Source organism: Takifugu rubripes, chromosome 5 (assembly GCF_901000725.2).
Source record: "Takifugu rubripes chromosome 5, fTakRub1.2, whole genome shotgun sequence".
Taxonomy (NCBI): Eukaryota; Metazoa; Chordata; class Actinopteri; order Tetraodontiformes; family Tetraodontidae; genus Takifugu; species Takifugu rubripes.
In genome coordinates, this window is record NC_042289.1 from 7,357,066 (window position 1) to 7,376,157 (window position 19,092).

A 19,092-nucleotide genomic window follows, 5' to 3' on the forward strand; every position below is an offset into this window, starting at 1 on the left:
GTCACCGTTATTTTTATTATTTAGCTGGAGAAGTGAATTATCGAGACGTGCATTTTAAAATTATATTACCCATTAATAAACAAATATGGTCATCAATCTAAACGAAAAACAGATGTTATTTTTCAAGACGCATAGATCTGTTGTTACATCAGGTTATGTGCAAAAGCAATATAAGATGTATTTGAATGCCTATTCCCTACTCTTAATGACGTTTATGTACAGATATTAATAGCACATATATCAGCACAAAGTGTTTTTGGGAGAACAGCATGGATTTGTTTATTGTGGGCTTGCTGGCATCAACCAATCACAGTGGAGGGGGGCGGGTGCAGCTCGCAGCAAGTTCGTTAGACTCTTCGGAGAGTCTCTTCCTGTAGAACCAGTGGAAAGGTCCAATGGGAAGCTGAGGATCCGAGTGGGGTGATATGACGTCACAGCCACCGGCAAAGGATTACATCATGGTTAGAGATCGAGAGCGGAGGGGAAGTAACTGTATTTATATCAATTAACATAACAATATAGATATAGAAAATTTGTGTTTTATGAAGATTTTTCATTTTCTAAATTTTAGAATTTTTTTTGTGTTTCTCCCAAAGTGTGTATATTTTTCATAACATAAACAAAAGTCCAAGGGTAATTTCAGATTAGCAGTAACTATAGTATAACTACAGTGTGGACACTTGTGCCATAAACAAAGGAGGAAGCCCCCACAAATGTGTGAGGAGAATTGGGTCAGTGACCTAGTGTAGTACTAGAGATAGTAAGGGGAAGTAGTCATCCAAATCATTGTATTATGGGTAATTAGCTTGCACACATTAATTTATAGTTTTCCACAAAGGACTAATTTAAAACAAAAAGTATGTATGGAATCCTTCTGAGCAAGACTTGTTTACATTTTATATGCATTGAGCAGATGATGTAGCCGAGGAGCTCGTGTGACGTTCAATGACCCCTGTAAGATTGCCGCCGGGTTGCATCAGCATTATACAAAAGTCAGACATCAGAAAATCCTGTCATAAAATCAAAAGTCATAAAATAACCAGAGCAGTTTTGAGGTAGAGGTCAAACTTGGCTAGTGTTTAATGGGCGTTCCCGGATGTGTGTTGGCTCATCAGAAATTCTGACCATTAGTAACTGCAGTAGATGGCACAGCCAGACACAATTCAGACACATATCAACAATGTTCAAAGAACACATTCTAAACTCTGCTTCACGGGCATTAAAACATTTAGTAGCAACAGTGAGATCATCCAAGTAACAAATGCACTAAAGCAAATGATTCAATGTACATAAACAGAACACAAACCCAATTTAAATTGGTATCTGTTACATATTTAATAATCTCTGTTCAACCTGTGTGATTGTAATTTTAACGCTATTATTTCAGTATCCTTGCAACCAGTTATACAAGATCAGAAAAGTTAAAGCTCATCAATGATTAATCTTCCTGACCTTATTACAATGATCATTTAGACACAAGAACATTTTAATGACTATAGGTTAACAAGTGCAAGAAATATTTCCCTCTCCTGGATAGTGGATAAAGAATGCCTCTAATCAAAATGCTTTTGGTCTTTGTTGTTGAAATACACCCACACAGATTTTAATGCTAAGCAAATTTAACACTGACATTAGTATGCGAAGGTTATTAAACACTATAAAACCATATCTAGGTGTGTCATTCTCAATTTCCAGACACAAACGATCCACAAATATACACACAGGTCCTTTTAGTGCAGAGCAGTCACCGAGCTAACAGCACCTGAGCTTGAAAACAAACTACAGGCCCCAGTTACTTTGCTGAAATTGCAGAAAGTGTTGGCAGCGGCACAAAATGCAAATAATTCATCCCAGAAAAAAATACGTCACGCGACAACCCAGATTTTTAACAGCAAAGCTGAGCAACGGTTATGGCTACATACATTTATCTTTATGACGTGAACTATAAAAATAAAATCAGGGCTAATAACACAAAAACTGAATATAGCCATGAGTCAGTACATGTCTGGCAAGATATACAAACTAAAAAAGCAATTGTAGTTTGAGGTATACAGATTAGATAATGTGGAGTAACTGATGGTCTGGTTATATGAATAGCTCCCCTGCAACATCGTGTGTTCTTTCAGTTAGGTATGATTATACTAGTACATTGCTGATCATTTAAATGCCACGTTTTGTGAATTTTTACAGAATTGTCTAGAAATTCTTGCTACCCTACATTGCAACAAGCCACTTCCATGTAGAAAACATGTGCAAAATGTCTATCGAGACACTATTTCCCATCTATAGAAAAATAGTAACCATCTTATAAACAGAAGCAACAAAATAAAATCTTCTTTTTTTTTTTTGCTTTACTGATATCAAAGTATCATGGGACTGGACACTTTCCAACAAATATAGTTACTGTTGAACAGATATAACCAACTGATCATTCCTCTTTAAAGCCATAGTATTCTTTGGAATGTTTTGAAAGTGTTATAACGGTTCATTCAAAGTCGCTTTTTGTGTGAATCGTTCAGGAATGTTCTTTCCCCTTAGTCCAATTAGGTAACAGAGAACCCTAACAAGTGGTCTTGGGATCATCTTTTCCTTGAATATTCCCTTTGATGAAAGGAATGCCGGCAGCGAATTGCAAATTTGTACTTAGTATTTTGCCGACACATTGGACCAAAAAAGTTTTCCATTTAAAACGCTTGAGTCAAACGATAAGTGCATAAATAAGCCAAACGTAGCTTGAGGAGACAATATGACAATCTGTACGCTTCAGAACTGCTCTGATGTATTAACCATAGGCTGTAAATAGAGATGGCTGACGTCCTCCAAAGTGAGGACATTGTGACGAGACCGCCTCTAATGTTCATGTTAGAAATGCAAACAGTTGATGAGCTAAACGCACATGTTGATATTGGTGCGCCTGATGATTTTCAAGATGGCATCCCAGGTATGTTTGTGCACCTCTCTTTGACATTATTGACCTATGGTTAACTTTTCCAGTAGTCTGACACCAGATTTGTTATTTCATTAGACAGCTTTACATTTGGTAGTCTGTTACAAACGAGATGTAGTAGATCCCACACAAATGAGTACATCCATCGATAGTAATTATATTGATCCTCTGCATGTTAGAGCGACAGCAACAAGAGAGCAACACGGAGGTGGAGATCGCTTTCTACACCACCCAGTCAGCGATGGAATGGACAGGAGAGGACGCTAGGGAGAAATCATTTGAGGACAAGGACCTTCAGATGTCGGAGATTCCTCTGAGAACAGTCTACAAGGCGAAGAGGGTGTCCTCTGTCCGCTCGGCCTTCTTGTGGGAGCCCCCAGGGGCGCGGGCGGGGTGAGCAGGCTGAGCTCCGGGGGGAGATGCAGACACAGAGTCTGTGGCCTTGGTTCTCTCCTCCAGAAACTTGTCAAACTCTGCAGAATAAATGAGGAAAGGGCTCATCATCTTTGGATGGGTAAACAGGAACAGTTACAGGCCCTGCAGCTACTGGACCAGACATACCTTCACTGGTCACTCCTTCCTCTGTGGCATCACCTTTCTAATGGAGAGAAATTTAAAAAAAAATAGTTATATTTCAATAGTGATCACAATGACAACTCTCACTGAGCTGTAAGAAGGACGGTCCGATGCTTTTCATGCATCCTTCCACACTGGGCGCCACCACAGCCCACAGGTGAAGGAAACGTGTGGTGCCCACATCATCATTCACGTGCACTTAGCTACAGTTAGCTCTACTTTAGCATGTGCAAGTGTCACACAACAGTCATTGGCTGAAATATATTGGATTATTGCGAAAGAGGAAATATTTGTGTGATGGATAGAAGAATTGAGATAACAAAAAATGGAAACCGAGGAAGAGAGAAAGAGAGACAGAAAGATATAAATCAAAGTAAAGAGGTCTCACCACATCAGCACAGAGCCACTCCTCTATGTCATCCATGACAGAGGACTGCGATACGGGGATCTACCGAGGGGTAGCACCAAAGTCACACAACAGCAACACCCAGACGACAAAAACAAAAGATTGTCACGCACAAACACAAAGAAACATAAGAGGAGGCGCAGAACGTAGAATCAAAATAGATGGGGAAAGAAAATTAGAATTGCTAAATCACACGCAATCCTTCCAAAATGGCGACCTTCTCGTGTGGCCACGCGAGTCTCGGACGCCTGGAGGGAGTTCTCAGGTTGTGCGTCATTCCCGTTATTTCTGTGGTGCCGACACGGCCCAACAGCTGCCGAGCGATCGTCAAACAGCAGCATCCTTTTTCACGCATCATTAGTTAATTAGCAAATTGCTTGAACATGATTAAGGGACTGATTGGATGGGAGACGTTGAATGCACTGTTGAGTTGGCAGGGCAATCACATGTGCACAACACACATTCACGCACACACACATACATACACACATGCACGCACACGCGCACACACTTGCACACGGGTGACCAATAACTGTGCATCTACTGTGCTTCATGGAACTGAAACTCCAGCAAAAAGTAAAAATAAGTGGTGCTTGAAAGTTCTGGAAGTCTTTCCAAGGTCCTTTATCACTGCATGAGGATATTTCTTTTTTCTAAATCATCCAAAACTGATATAAGTCCTAAAAGTGGAATGCAAGAAGCCCCTTGAACAACAATTTTTCGGCAAATCAATATTATATAAGAGTTCACAAACTTTGAAGCACCAGGACAGTCTAATACACCACTTCTTGTGCAATAAAGTCAAAGTCCTTTTTTAAAGTCAATCTGACATGAAATACAGCCATAAAACACCTTCTGTGGCCCTGCTAAATGCTACACAAAAGGATGCAGGTTTCCACAGTTAAAGCAGCATTTCAACTTGTATAACAGCTTATTTTTCTGTTAGTTAGTCTATTTCAGGTTAGTGTTAAATGTTATGTAGTTGATTAAATCCTATGTTAGACAAATATTCTCTACTACACAACATTTGCGTGTATTTGTGGACTCAGTTGAGAATTTTAGGTCTTTGCCAACACGTTCTCATTGTTGTGGAGTACAAATATTTGTTTCACTGTTTGAAGGTGAATCACACATGTGAGCAGAGTGATAAAGTGGACGACATCAGCCCAGATCTGCATTATAGTGGTGAGCAATATAAGGAAAATCCTATATAATCCTTATTTTATACCGCCGATATGCTGTAAATGGACGCTTCACATTAAGCGACTGATTTAAGATATAGAGAATTCTTGACTACATTGCTGATTTTTAACAGTTCGGTCGTGTATGTTTCTGGTCTCTGTATCATTACATCGCTCAGCACTACAGCGGAACATCCAGGGGGAACATGGAAGTGGCTCTTCTTAGAGAGGAAACACCTGAAATTAGTTCATTATCACCAGTGACGTGTGAAATGAAAAATGAGACGACTGTGGATGACGGTGCAGGAGGTGGAGTGTAGGAGTGATGGGAGACAGGGGGGAGGTAGGGAGGGACGGTGGGGAGGACAGACTCAGGTTGGTGTCCTCACCATTCCTTGGGTAATAAGCCAGCTGTCTATGGGCAGCTCCTGATCTGCTGGGTTATCATCCCCTTTTACCCTCAGCTGAATCAACAACAGAACAAGACCTTACACAAGAGAAGAAAGGCAGCAGGCCCCACCACAGCACAGAACAGAACACAACGCAGAGAGGCAGAGAGAGAGAGAGAGAGAGAGGGGGGGGGGGGAGGGGGGAGAAGTCAAATATGCAAGAGATGGCTGCATTTAAAGGTGAAGGAGAAAGAAGAGAAGGAAAGGATCAACCCATAAAGATGAAAAAGGGAAAATAAAAGAGAGAAAATTGACAGTTTCTCTGTACAGGGCATCTAAGGCAACTCAACCAACAGGTGTGGTACACGTGAAGAGCGTTGCACGTCTGGATACAGCAAAAAAAGAGGCTCAGTTTCATCTGTGTACACACAGATAACCATGCAAATATAATGCAATGTGTGCTCAAACGGCCAGCGAGGCTAGAATAATCTTGACCTCTGTGTTCTGGCGGAGTGTGTGAGGATTTTTATCTGAACAAACTGAAAAAAGTAGAGATAGCACGTCTGAGGGCTGAGAAGCCCAGAGACTTATCTCCGATACATCTGACAGAATTAATATTTACTCCACGCAAATACTAAAAAAAAAACCAGACTGTTTACCTCTAATCATTAATAGACACTTTCACGGGGGGACCATCGGGCACGTCGCGCTGATTCTAGTGATGCGCAAAGCTGTTTTATTTGACCAAAGGTCAAGTGTCACTGCCCACGGGACGGTTGTCAGTACAGCGTAAAAAAGCAGATCAGGACGCCGCATGCAGTGAAGCACAACGCGTCCGTCCACTCACCCCTGTTGTGTTGTGCTGTCTCACGTCCAAAGCTGAAGCGAGACCACCCAGGGCCTGAGGGTCCTCATATTTTACACTGTGGGGGAAAAACAGCAGAATAAAGTATTTAAATGGAGAATACTTTGTAACGGAGGGGCCGTTACAAATAAGGGAAGTGAGTCAAACAATCTGCAACTGTGTTTTTCTGTTCCAGGGGTGTCGCAACCCAGTCCTGGAGGGCCGCAATCAGCTGGGGTTTCTGTCCTCTCAGGTGGAAAAGCGGCTTTGGCCAAGGCGGGTGGGCCCCCAGGTGAAAGGTTTGTCTACTCAGTGGGCCCTGAACCCCGGTTGGATTGCACTCCTGGAGGACTGGGTTTCGGCACCCTGGGTCAGTATATTTAAAACACGCGGAGAAAAAAAAAACACAACCACATGCGGCGGACGGTAATAGCAGCCATGGGGTGATTTCAGATTAAAATCTATAATTGGAGAAGAGCAGCTAAATGAGCTTAAAGAGCATGTCATCTGCCCCAGAAGCCAAATCTAGAGACGGTGACCCACTTTTTGCGTTGTTCAGCCAAAGAGCTGCTCCTGGTCTGGGCAAACATGTCAAAGTCATCTTGGTTGTGGCCTGACAGAGAGGAGAGGGTGCCACTCACTGAAGCCACATCTGTGGGGGGGCAGCGAGGACAGCAGATAAGCCACAGTAAAAAGTAGAACAAACTACACTTAAGTTCAATTAAATCAGATGTATCAAATGTTAGTGGCAGGCAGGTTCCAGTAAACACACACTGGCTGATGCTGTTGGGTTGATTTACTATAAATAGAGGGATTATAGGGAACTGCTGCCTGTCCGAGACTAGCTGGGTCATGTTGGCTAAAAACAGAGGCTATTCTTTTCATACCGAGACAAGCTAGTGCTGAGGACAGAGAGGCTGGACTCTGGCCGGGGTTTGGAGTGGTGCTGGTTCTGGAGGTGGAGTTGTGCTGTGGACTGGAGGTTATTCTGGGTGTGACCACTGCTGGGGAGCCTGGGCCCAGGTCTATCAGGTTGTCCTCTGTTGCCTCATCCAGGACCTGAAGAAAAATAAATGCATATCAAATAAGATGATCGTTGATTAGATGATTAAATGGAAGTTCTGCTGCGATCAAAGAAAGGTAAGGAAATTAGATTACACAGTGAAGCTTTTAGAGAGTTAATTATCTACACATCAACCACAACTCGAAGTGAGACTGAGGATTAACAGCTACGTGTGGAAAAAAGTGCTGAGGAAAAGATGGATGGTCTGCTCTCCCACTCTGGCAGTGCAGACGTGTTAACAGTCTCCACAGAAATGTGTCCATACTGGGCTGTTAACTGGGACTGAGCAGATCAATGATGTCATACTTGCCTCCGTCAGCTTGCCAGCAACGCAGACAGACAGAACACAGAAAGGTCAACACGATACACCAGCAGTAATGGAGTGACGGACGCTCAAGTGATCTGAATTCTGCTCTGTTTTTCGCTGCCATCTGCTTGGGTTACGCTACAGCACTCCAAAATCTCTTAGTTGTATTCAAGTAAATGAATGAGTATGAATGAAAATTATATACTTTTTAAAGAAGGCATTATACTGGCTGCAACAAATGCAACCAAAACCCTTGAAACCAGCTATTAAACAAACCAAAAACACAATTTTGGGTGTTCAATTGCCTCGGCAGTCCTTACCTCATTGCTCTGTGAGGCTTTGCCTGATCTGAATCTCTCATACCTGTAAGACAGAAGGCCTAGCCTGATTTGAATGCTAAAACTAATTTCAATTTTTAAAGACATTTTACCAGTGTGAGATGATCTGTGTTAAACATGTTAGCATAAAACACGATTAATCATTGGTCAACTTGGGAAATATCACACCTGTCTGGTGGAATGTATTTATTCAGTAAACACACAATCTACCTCTCATATCGGAGGAAAATGTTGTTGAGGTCATCGTTGACATGTAGCAGCTCCTCGGTCACTTCCTCGTTAGAGACACGTGAAATTAGCTCCACCACTCTCTGCTGCATCACTCTGCATGTTCTGTTCAGCTCCTGGACGGAGGATGGAGGGAGGGGGACAAAAACACATCCATGTACAGATCAGCCAATGCATCAATACACGGATAAGGGAGGTGGAACTTACTCAACTATAGACTTATCATGAAAATGTGACATTAAAGTTCAATATTTGCAAGAATGCCACCAAAATTCACTCAGATTCTGTGATTTGCTTTGGTGCTAGAGTTGAAATAAACCGTCACAACAGTCAGCTGCCTCTTTAGAAATAAAGACAAGTTTAACACGGCGTATTACACCCTCTAGTGGTTGCACATGAGTATTATTTTAAACCGTTAGCTGTCTCGTTCAGAAATAAATACGGTTGTCCTGATAACTTTTAGGGTTTCACAAAAATCTGGAGAATCAAATAACATATTGTTTATCTTTTCAGCATGTAATCATGCAAATCCAACCTGAAGCAGTTCCAGGTCTGAAGCATCTTCCTTCCCAGGGACCATCTCTGTTAGCATCTCTGACATGACTTTGGTGTTTGCTCTCACGACATCCAGCTCACTGCGCAGCCGAGCGATCTAACGGCACACAAGGCCACACAAGGTCACACAAGGTCACACAAGGTCAGAGTGTGATAAAGATCCTGGCTTGAAGATTGGAGAGTGATGTGAAACAGTCCATGTTTATCTAGGATACATCCACAGACTCTTAGTTAGCAGTAACTTTAGTTAACATTAAGGGTAAAATATTTCTGACTTGGCTGCTCACCTGCTCAGGCGTTGCTGTAAAGGGGCTGGGCATCTGGGGGCCCTGTGTGGCGGAGGCAGGGCTCGGCGACGGAGTCCTTGCAGGTGAAGCGGGGGCCAGGTACTTGACCATGGCTGGGTCGACCTCTGGTGTACCCTGGAAGACAAAAGTGCCCATAAAGCACGGGTATCACAATGAATTTAAAGCTGTCAAGTGCTCGTGTGTGTTCCCGCTCACTCTCTGCGGCGTGTGTATGGGGGACAGCGCATCCAGGTCCGCCATCGGGAACTCAACGCCTTTCCTTTTAAGTTCCTCGTAAATGTGGACCACACCGGTAAGATCGGGGCTGCTTCTGAACGCGTCGGCCCACGCCTGTTTAACGGTAAACACACAAAACTCTGACGTACAGATGTAACGACCCAGCATGTTAATCACCACCGGCGCTGCCACAACCAGTACAAATGAAGGGAGCGCTGCTCTGATACCTGTATGAGCGACAGCACCTTGTCTTGCACGATTGTAGGAGGGTTATTTTTAGGGGCGATGATTTTGACCAACACGCCGTCCATGAAGTCCCTGTTGGCCACCTGGACATGAAACCTGTGGCCACAGTTTTTCACGCAGGTTTCCAAAACCTGCAGAGAGGGGGGAGAAAGGAAGATGGGGTTCATGTGGTGGCTCAGTTTGGATGCTCCCATCTTGGGATGAGACCAGAACCAGATTCACATCTTCTCACCGTTAGTGCCAGCATCACTTCTCTATAATTCTTGTTGCCGCAGAGACGCTTCTTCAGGGCCCGCATTGCATCTTTTGGCCTGGGTGGGGGGAGAGAAGACAGGAAGACACTGCTCAACCGTTGAAATATTTCTGCACCTCTCTGGGAGATGCTATTGAAACTGTCTGATGATTTAGACCAAAAAAAGAGCATTGTCATCCATCTGTTTCTCTCTTCTGACTGTTACACACACTGATGATTCAGCGCTCGTTGGAAGGAAAACAAATTAAGAGAGAGAGGGCATTTAAAAAAATCTATCATCTTCAGAAAATGACTGTTCCAATCAGAAAATCCAGCTGGAATGTGGAATGGACATATGAAGACAAGAACTGCTGTGTTCTGTGGAGCAGAAACCCTTTTCTGTGTGCAGTTAGTGTGTCCTGCAAAGACAATGACACAATGTGTGTGTGGGGGGGGGGGGGGGGGGGGGGCATAAAATATGTGCGAAGGCAGGGGAAAAGATGGAAAAATGGATGATACCACCCGGCGTTTTCCTTTTGGGGTCAACAAAGGTCAGCATTTATTTTTCTGCAATAACATTTTCAGACGTGTGGACCCAGAAATGGTCAGAGATGTGTGAGCTCACCCCTCATCTGTTTCATTTATGATGTCACAGATCTCCATGTTGAGGGTCCAGTCCTCTGCTTGAAGGCCGCCATCCGTGGCCTTCTCTGAAGAAAGAGTTGAAGAGATTTATTGATTAGAATGTGCCTATATTCACTAATCATATCCTAATCATAAAGTTTCCACTACGGACGACACACAAGCAACAAGTTAAAAAGGGCCAGGCATCGGTTGCCCTGGTCGTTCCCGCTGTGCAAAATGGTCCAAACGCCAGCTGGAAGTCCATTTGTGGGCGTGATGCAACTGTGTTCTCAGCCACAAAGACCTATTTTCAACTGCACTCCATCCACCCATTTAACGGCCTGTTGGTCACATGGAGGAAATGACACCATCCACCGTGGGTGAAGCGGCAGCACATTCCTTGCCTGGTTTCCTCCACACTCCTTGAACCCATCCATCACGTCTGCCTCTGCTAACATCTTCCAGGATCACCGTCACGTTGGGGGTGGGGGAGTTTCCATCCCTGAAGCACGGAGGGTCTAATCAGACTGTTGTGGCCGGGCCAAGAGCCTCCCCCTGGGCCGTGGCGCCCTCCTCCTGGGGGGGTAAATGCTGGACAAACCTGACATCCGTGACTCATTCCTGCTCTAGCTAAGCAACATGTTCGGGGATATGGAAGCAAACAGATTTCTTTGAAACTCTCCAGCAAGGAATTTATTGAAGTATTTCCAAAAGATCATAATCCTAAAGTAATTTCTGAGGCAACGTTCAAGAACACCATGCAACAGCCACACTACTCCCACTGAGATTAATCTGTGCACGGGGGTTGCCAGATCAAGGCAGGACACCAAAGGATGACGGAAAAGAGGCATAAACCCCCGACCTCTCCAAATGAACACACTAGGAGAACAGCGAACAATCACCACCACGCTGATGAAGTCAAGAACCCACTGACTACAGTCATTCATGGCCATGTTTCCCTGGAACTGACACCACACCAGTGAAACCAGTCGATCACGCGGCTTTGACAGTGGTAGGCTGTACCACACACCAGCAAAGCCACAGATCTCTGCTGGCGTCTGACCCCAACCTCTCCACGTTTTCTCCTTCCCAGTCTCTTACCCCTCACATTTTCCATGTGTCGTTCAACTGGTTTGTTTCACTTTATAGGATCACATATTCCAATTCGGCAACATGTCTCGATGCTGGACGTTTTAAAATGGATTTTGCCTGAAATGAATTAATAGAAGAAGATCTGACTCTAGCAAAACTGAGAAGATGCCAAAATAACAGCTCCCAACAGGCAATACTAAGGTTTCTAACTTGCTCCTAGTGGTGCACTCTAATAAAATGTCTGCATTATATGAGGAACTATTGATATGAATCGTATTAATATGAAAGTATTAAATTGAACGCTAGTGGCATGACAGTAGAACAGGAAGCGCATGTCCCAGCTCTACGACCTGCTACTGTGTGAACTCAGGAATGATGTCAACAGTGAAAGCACGGACATATAAAAGGCTTCACTTTGGTACAATGGGAGGAAGTACAGTACTGACAGCAGTGACAGCCCCTATTCATAGAATCTGAATGAAAATGAAACAATGTGTCTTCAATAAGGGCACATTAAACAGAAACATAAGCAGAAAGTCTCTCCATGCACCATTACTCAATAATCTTTCACCTGGAGACCTGTATGACCTGTCACTAAATGACATGAGAAGTCTGAGCATGCAAAAATAACTCAAGATGCATCCCTCAGGAGATCCTACCTGTTTCAGGTAAGCTGATCTTTTGCTGTGTATCAGGGAAACACAACACCGCTACAGGACAAACACAATTCAATATGCAGAAGATTTGCACACCCAAAAGCTGGTGGTCCCTGTATAAAACTAAAATCACAATGAAATGCTGGGTGGGTCAATCCAGGGTAGCCACTTATTCCCCTGTTAATATGAACTTCATCCAGATAGACCAGAAGGTCACGTTTTGGCAGTGATTATCTGCCTTTTGTGTGCCTCTGTGGTGATGCAGACAGGGAAACGCCTCGTCAGTCTGAGCTGTTTTGCAAGCAACAAGAAATCTAGATTGGGAGATGGAACCACAGCAAAGGGTGGGCCATGTCTTCCCTCTCCAAAACCAACATAAGCACTAGACTACAGGACAGACCCAATACATAGTAGAGGTATAAGTAAAAAAGAAATCTAAGCTAAATAAAAAAAATAAAAAAGCAAACCTTTAATATACTAGTCCAGGAGTGAGGGAAGCACTGAACTTGGCTGAGAAAGGCAGACTTGAGCCACGTAACTGAAGCGCAAGTAATTCATTTAGTTTGCGTAAAAATTGAATTGTTTTCTTATCCTCTCGTAGACGAAGACTTACCTGCAGAAGCACAAATCCATCCGTGATTAGGGAACGTTAGGTAGCTTAGAAAGCTAACATTAGCTTGAAGCTTATTCCAAGTATGACATTTGCTGCAATGATGCCCGCTAAATGCTAGGGTAACGTTATTTTCAGTGGCGCAAACTTAGGTAGCTCGAATGGAAAAATAAAAGCCATACGATGTTTGTCCTCTCTCGGCGTATATGAGGTTATGTGGGAATTCTACTAAAACTTACCTATGCACTGGCCCACAGGGGTGCTGTACGGATTGCCGAGTAAGAACTCCATTTCGACAACAAACAATCCGCTCAAGAATGACAGTTTGCGGCCCAGAGGCGCAACGATCAAGTCCCGCCTACCTTTTTGTGATTGGTTGAGCAACGGTGCCTCTCATCTGTATGGCTGGAATCGCTATCAATCAATTATAAGCACTCGTGCTGCGTTCGAGGTTGCCATCTCTTTTAACGCATAAATCACGAAGTCGTTATCCTTTCTAACCACTGTCCACAAAACGAACTCATAAACAACTGTACAAACCTTTAGTAGTATTCGTCCAATACTAGTGGACTAGTATTCGTTTAAAATGCCGACTACTAAAAAAAACCGCACAGACATTTTCCGTCAAATGCCCTACATTGTACCTCATAAAGCTGCAATTTAAAAAAACATCGTAATTGTATGGTAGGTAAATCTCAGCTAGGAATAGCTTCTGTGTTTTATTACATTATTAACTGTTCATAAAGCAATGTTAAATTTGTAATCTAAATACTTCGCATTCGTAATGTAATGTTTGCTGCTCTTGAACGCAGCACAACAGTATCTAGTTGCTATGTGACGGCGTAAACAGGTTACCTTTCATTTAAAAAACACCCTGTTGGAGCTTTCGCTCATGAATTTATTAGAGGTAGGTACATTACTTCTTTATTTTTATAGTTACCTGTTATTTATTATTTATATTTTGTATATTATTCCTTTTTATCTGCTAATGACCTCTTTTGCAGATGTTCTGTCATTGTCGAATTTTGCTACCGCTGTTTTTACCCATAGTTTTTACCCATCACGCTAACGTTACCATCCAGAAATAAAATCTTGTGTGTTTTGTTTTATGCTTAAATCAATATTTAGGGTGACAAGGGTTCTGATTGTCCAACAGGGTCCCATCAGCTTCTGCTCCCTCAAAGCATTAATATTAAGTCAGTATTTCCTGAATAATTCCAGCATGTTTTGACCTGTTTTAATCAATACTGAGCTCTCACAGTGGATGTAATTTCTGCTGCCACTGAAAACCTGTTGACTCTTGTTGCCGAAGTTCTCTCCATGACAACCACCTTCCTCAAACAGACCCCTCCTGAACTTTCCCCCCCGCTAAGGTGTACAGATGACACAAATGTGAAGTAGGCCGAGGCTTGGCAGGGCAAATATGGCTTGATCCGATGCAATCCTAGCTGGACACTGGGCAAGGTCATAGCCCTGAAGAACGAATCAGCAATCACAGGACTTGGCTAATGCCCCCCCCTCCACGGATGTGAATTATCTGATGGCCACTCCATGAGGGGCAACATGCTGGCCAAGGTAACAAATCCCAAAACATGAAGGATTCTGGTGGCCAGCTGCCACATATTGCTAATGACACCCTGTGTAAACTGAGTTCTGAGAAACAGAAGTGGAATTCAAAGGCCCAATATTCTACACCTCGTAAGTCACATGAGTTCAAATTAGAGAAGTTAAGGTCCTGAACTGACCAGCCTGCACTTCAGAAGGAAGACAATGAACATAATTCAATTTTCTCTTTTTAATTTATAGAATTTTGGCTCATATATATACTTAACCACTTAACTATGTTCAGGTGGTTATGACAGAGTACGCAGTCCCCATATTTAAAGCTAATATGTAACCTACATATTAACTTCCTCTCGGGACGTAAGAGACAAACCTACCTCATTGACACTTAATATTGCAGTTTATACATATCAACACACCAATCAACAGCAAAGATAAGAATTGAATATGCATTGATGTTTGAGCTTTCAGTGAACCAAAATCAAAGGAGCTTTGATCCAACGCAACATACCTTGTAGCAACTATGTTACATTGAATCACACCTGCCCTGTAAATAACTTCTATCAATTAACCAACCACAGTCAGCAACTATGGAAATAAATACAAATTACAAGGTAAGACACTGAAAACCAAAGACACTTGATTCTTTGTTCCTTTGCAAGATTGGCCATGGATTGTCCTCACTTGTGTGTAGAGACCAATACAGACATATGTGCGAGAGAGAGGTGGAGTTTGTGGGATTCCTGAACATAATTGACAGCCTGAACCTGTGCAGACACACAGACTCTAGTGTTTAACCAAGAAATTGAGGGGAATGGTGGGGTTAGACATTAAGGGGGACCAATTTCTGTCAAATTTTCTGTCTGCCAGTCTGTGTTCCACCTGCTGACCTGGTTTCGGGTCACAGGGCTAGCAGCTGCAGCAAAGAAGCCCAGACACTCCACTTCCCGGCTACTTCCACTCACACGTGCACCAGGGAATTCCCAAGATGTTCTCAGGCCAGAGAAGTGATGCTATCCCTCCAGTGTGTCCTAGGTGTAGCCTGGATTTGGACATGCCTTGGGAGGCATCCTGGCCAGCTACCTGAACCACCTCAAATGGCTTTTCTCGGAATGGAAGCTAGGCTGCACTTTGAGCTCCCTCTTCAGAAGCCTGAGCTTCTCAGGCTGCGTCAACCACACCAAGAAGGAAACTTCAGCCACTTGTATTCACTCTCTTGTCCTTTCCATTATTATTTCTATCTCCTCAGTTGAGGTCAACAGCTTCCCGCTCCCACTTTAAACAGTGTGAGCGAGTTTCTGCCTTCCCCTCCTGAGGCATCAGACAGTTTACCAGAACAACTTCAGTGCAGGCCTTTGGATTTGTCTAGTATCTTATCTCTTATTTGTTGATTTGCTTGTGTCCCCATAAGAGAGATGCTGATAAAGCCACCCTGATGGATATGGAAAATCTGCTGGAAGAAGCAATGAAGGAGCTCCCTGATGAACAAGCTCGAAAGATTGCAAATGAGGACGGACTCCAGTACAGTGACGTCCACACACTGGAGCTGGATTTCAGAAGTAAGACAGTAAATGAGGACAAAGCAGCTGTCAAGGCATTGTTTTCCAATGTGTTTTTGATTTTTTCTTTTTTCCAGACATCATTCGGATTGACAGCTACAGGGATTTCAAATCGTTGGCCAAGCTTTATTTGAACAACAATAGCATTGAAAAGATTGAAGGCCTAGAATATCTGATTAATCTGAAATTGCTTGGTAAGGCCTTAACATTCACATCCCCCTTTTAACGACATGGGCAATAACAAACTGAATCTATACATGTGTTTAGATCTCTCATCCAACAACATCAAAAAAATTGAGGGTCTGGAGAATCTGCGAAAGCTTGAAATGCTGCTGTTGGCCAAGAACAAAATATCTGTCATTGAAAACATGGACACGCTGGAGGAACTCACAATCTTCAACATTGGACACAACTGCATTGAACATCGGGACAATGTAACAATTTTTCCCCCAACAAAATCCCAGTTTATACGATAAAAATGCACTCTATTTCATAACATTGGTGGTCTTTGTATCAGCACGTAACTTTTAGGTAACTAACGCAGGTTGTATTTATTGCCCAGGTTTTCTACCTCAGGCGGTTCAAGAAACTTTTCACCCTCTGCCTGTTTGGAAATCCCGCATTTCAGGATGACGACTACACATCTGACATCACCAGCCAGTTCCCACAGCTGATGTACCTGGACTACAAGCTCTGTCGCGACTCAACAGTGAATACAGACCGCAATGTCTAAAATACGCTAACATTTTACGCAGGACTGCAGAACTAAACCTCCCGTCCTTGTGCAGAAAAATCAAGGAAGTGGCACCTATCGATACGCTGATGACGAAACGTGGTGCGAGGACCTGCTCGATCCCAACGCGGATGAAAAAGCTAAGCAGAAGAAGGAAGCTCAGCTTAAGCTACACATGGTATCGTGATGTCCAGTTCAGCAGCCAGCGTGAGCTCCGGCCATTTTTATCCTCGCTGTGTGTAAAGTCAGCATTCCTGCATCCCACAGGATGCGTTTGTGGAATTCTTGAATGGGTCGCATCTCTTCGACAGCATGTTCGGCGATGACGAGGCAGAGATGCTACAGTCTGAGCCTGAAGTCGCTGCCCTTTTTCAAACATATCCTTTAGATATTTCTTGAGATGTTCAAGAATTTGCATTCATCCTTGGCGGTGTGTGCAAAGGTGCAAAGGAATTGCAGTGGGAAACTACAGCGTGACTTCTTTAATTCATCCTCACTTATAAGGGTCAGTTGTCACAGTTCTGCAATCAGTTGTTTGAATTGGGCCTGGGTGAACAGAAGCGGAGAGAGGCAGAGGTGAACCTCTTCTACAGCGGTCAGAGACAGACTCTGAGAGATGAGCAGGAGGAAATATCAGATATTTTGACGACGTTTGAGGAGAAACACGAGAAGGTGAGTTGTGAAGGCCATTGGTAGTGGGGTGTGGGGTCTTCTTTGGTAAACCAGGAGCGATACCTCCGTATAGCTGCAGGGTCGAACACAAAGTGCCCTTACACGTGCACCGAAATCAGACTTGTCGCTCGATTGACATGCATAGCTTTTTCTGCTGGGCTTCCTGTTCCAGTAATACTTGGCCATATTAGGCCACTACTGGTTGTAAGGCCTCTGCGTCCAGGATATTGAAATGTAAGCTAAATATGACACATTCACAGATCACATTGATCACATTGACTCACCCGAGCTGCCTGAGGGTGGCAGTCCGGCTACATTCAGGCTACTCTGGGCCGATTCCAGTCCAGCTATGCCCTGCACATCCTTTTTATGTCTTTAAACTACAGTAGAAATTGGGTTTTCTTTTGCATGTGAGCACACTTACAGTCTCTCTTGTGGTCACTCTAGAAGATAGAAGAGTTGCAGAATTTGTCAGATGCAGAAGAGCTGGCGATTGACATCGAGGACTTCAATGATGAAATTAAGGAAGTCTTCAATATCCTGATTGGACGGGAAGTTGAGCTCCTCAGCGTTCTGGAGGTTGGTGGTGCCTGACTAGTAAAATCATTTAATTCCTTTTTATAGTGAGATTCACCCTACTACTGACATTCCAGAACAGGAATGTTAGATTAGACCTTGTCAGAAAACATTATTGAAAGTGCTGTCATCAGATATTTAAACCAGATGAAATGAAAATACTAAGAAAAAGCCTGATAGAGCCACATTGTGTGGCAGACAGGGTAGGGACAGCGTTTGTGTCTCTGACCTGGGCCTCATAGTGTCTTCTTGTTTGTTGCAGGACATCATGGCATTGTTGGAGACCAACATCTCAGACATGGTGTACACCTTCGTGACGGTGGTTCAAGAAACATATCTTTTTTGATCAAATATTTATTTAATTCTGGACTTTGAACAACTGGCTGAGTCCATGATGCCGTTAATCCAGTCTAAGGGCCAAGTTCCTTGACACATTCAAACATTCTCCCAGTGTCGAGATCTGGAGAGCAGCTTTTACAAGAAAATATCCGAGAATGCTCAGGCCACACCTGATAATATAGGAACGGACTCACTGGAGGTGTCCGAAGAGGCTGAAAGAGTCAGTGTCACTTGTCACTCAGTAGACCGGCTCAAAAGGATCACGTTAAGTGACATTCACCTTCATTGTCTTTCCCGTTTCCTCTGTGTAGCTGTTCACAGGTGGAGAAACGTTGATGAAGAAACTGGCGGTCAGCCATGATAACCGCCTGGAAAAGCTCAAGAACCGAGAGGCTCAGCTGATTGAAAGACTCAGCGCATGGAAAGTGGATCTCCTCAAAGAGGTAGAACCAAGCCCGCAACAAATCAGAAACCTCCTCTTTATGTGGCATATCTCACATTCTTGGCTTCCGTTTTCTGCAGATTAAAGACAAGCACATCAAACAGAACCACTTTCGCGTGACCTGCATCTATGCATATATCAAGCATTTCAAGGACCAGCTGGAGGAACTGCAATAGCATCTACCTCATTTCTCTGCCTCATAGGTGAAAGGAAAAGATGTTTTAATGTAAAAATCAAACCCCTGTGTCACTATGTATGTTAACTGATGCTGAGATATTGTCAAAATATTGTAATAGCAAGTAAAAATGTGCATATAACACTTAGTTCAATTATAAACAATTGTATTGCCCTGTAATATTCAATATAATAATAATAAAGTTTGGGAACGGC

General features: G+C 43.3%; 2 protein-coding genes across 3 annotated transcripts; one reads left to right on the top strand and one right to left on the bottom strand.

Moving 5' to 3' along the window:
* Positions 1–1,048: 1,048 nt before the first annotated feature.
* Positions 1,049–13,191, bottom strand: tom1l2a (target of myb1 like 2 membrane trafficking protein a). Its single transcript, XM_029836795.1, has 16 exons — positions 13,058–13,191; positions 10,462–10,546; positions 9,837–9,915; positions 9,586–9,735; positions 9,338–9,472; positions 9,122–9,256; positions 8,815–8,931; positions 8,262–8,395; positions 8,034–8,076; positions 7,231–7,402; positions 6,887–6,995; positions 6,347–6,422; positions 5,500–5,574; positions 3,912–3,971; positions 3,509–3,545; positions 1,049–3,420 (listed from the first exon to the last, which is right to left on the bottom strand). The coding sequence occupies exons 1-16, from the start codon at positions 13,107–13,109 to the stop codon at positions 3,272–3,274; spliced, it is 1,608 nt and encodes a 535-aa protein (XP_029692655.1). The 5' UTR covers positions 13,110–13,191; the 3' UTR covers positions 1,049–3,271.
* A 438-nt stretch (positions 13,192–13,629) lies between these two features.
* drc3 (dynein regulatory complex subunit 3) lies at positions 13,630–19,087 on the top strand. 2 transcript variants are annotated; one of them, XM_029836796.1, is made up of 14 exons: positions 13,953–14,014; positions 14,163–14,393; positions 15,793–15,940; positions 16,018–16,134; positions 16,208–16,374; positions 16,503–16,649; positions 16,729–16,851; positions 16,941–17,050; positions 17,171–17,345; positions 17,793–17,924; positions 18,184–18,254; positions 18,363–18,480; positions 18,572–18,703; positions 18,783–19,087. In XM_029836796.1, the coding sequence occupies exons 2-14, from the start codon at positions 14,370–14,372 to the stop codon at positions 18,876–18,878; spliced, it is 1,560 nt and encodes a 519-aa protein (XP_029692656.1). In that variant the 5' UTR covers positions 13,953–14,014; positions 14,163–14,369; the 3' UTR covers positions 18,879–19,087. The 2 variants fall into 2 exon arrangements, with proteins under 2 accessions (XP_029692657.1, XP_029692656.1); XM_029836797.1 differs by lacking the exons at positions 13,953–14,014; positions 14,163–14,393 and adding an exon at positions 13,630–13,725.
* The last annotated feature ends 5 nt before the right edge of the window (positions 19,088–19,092 follow it).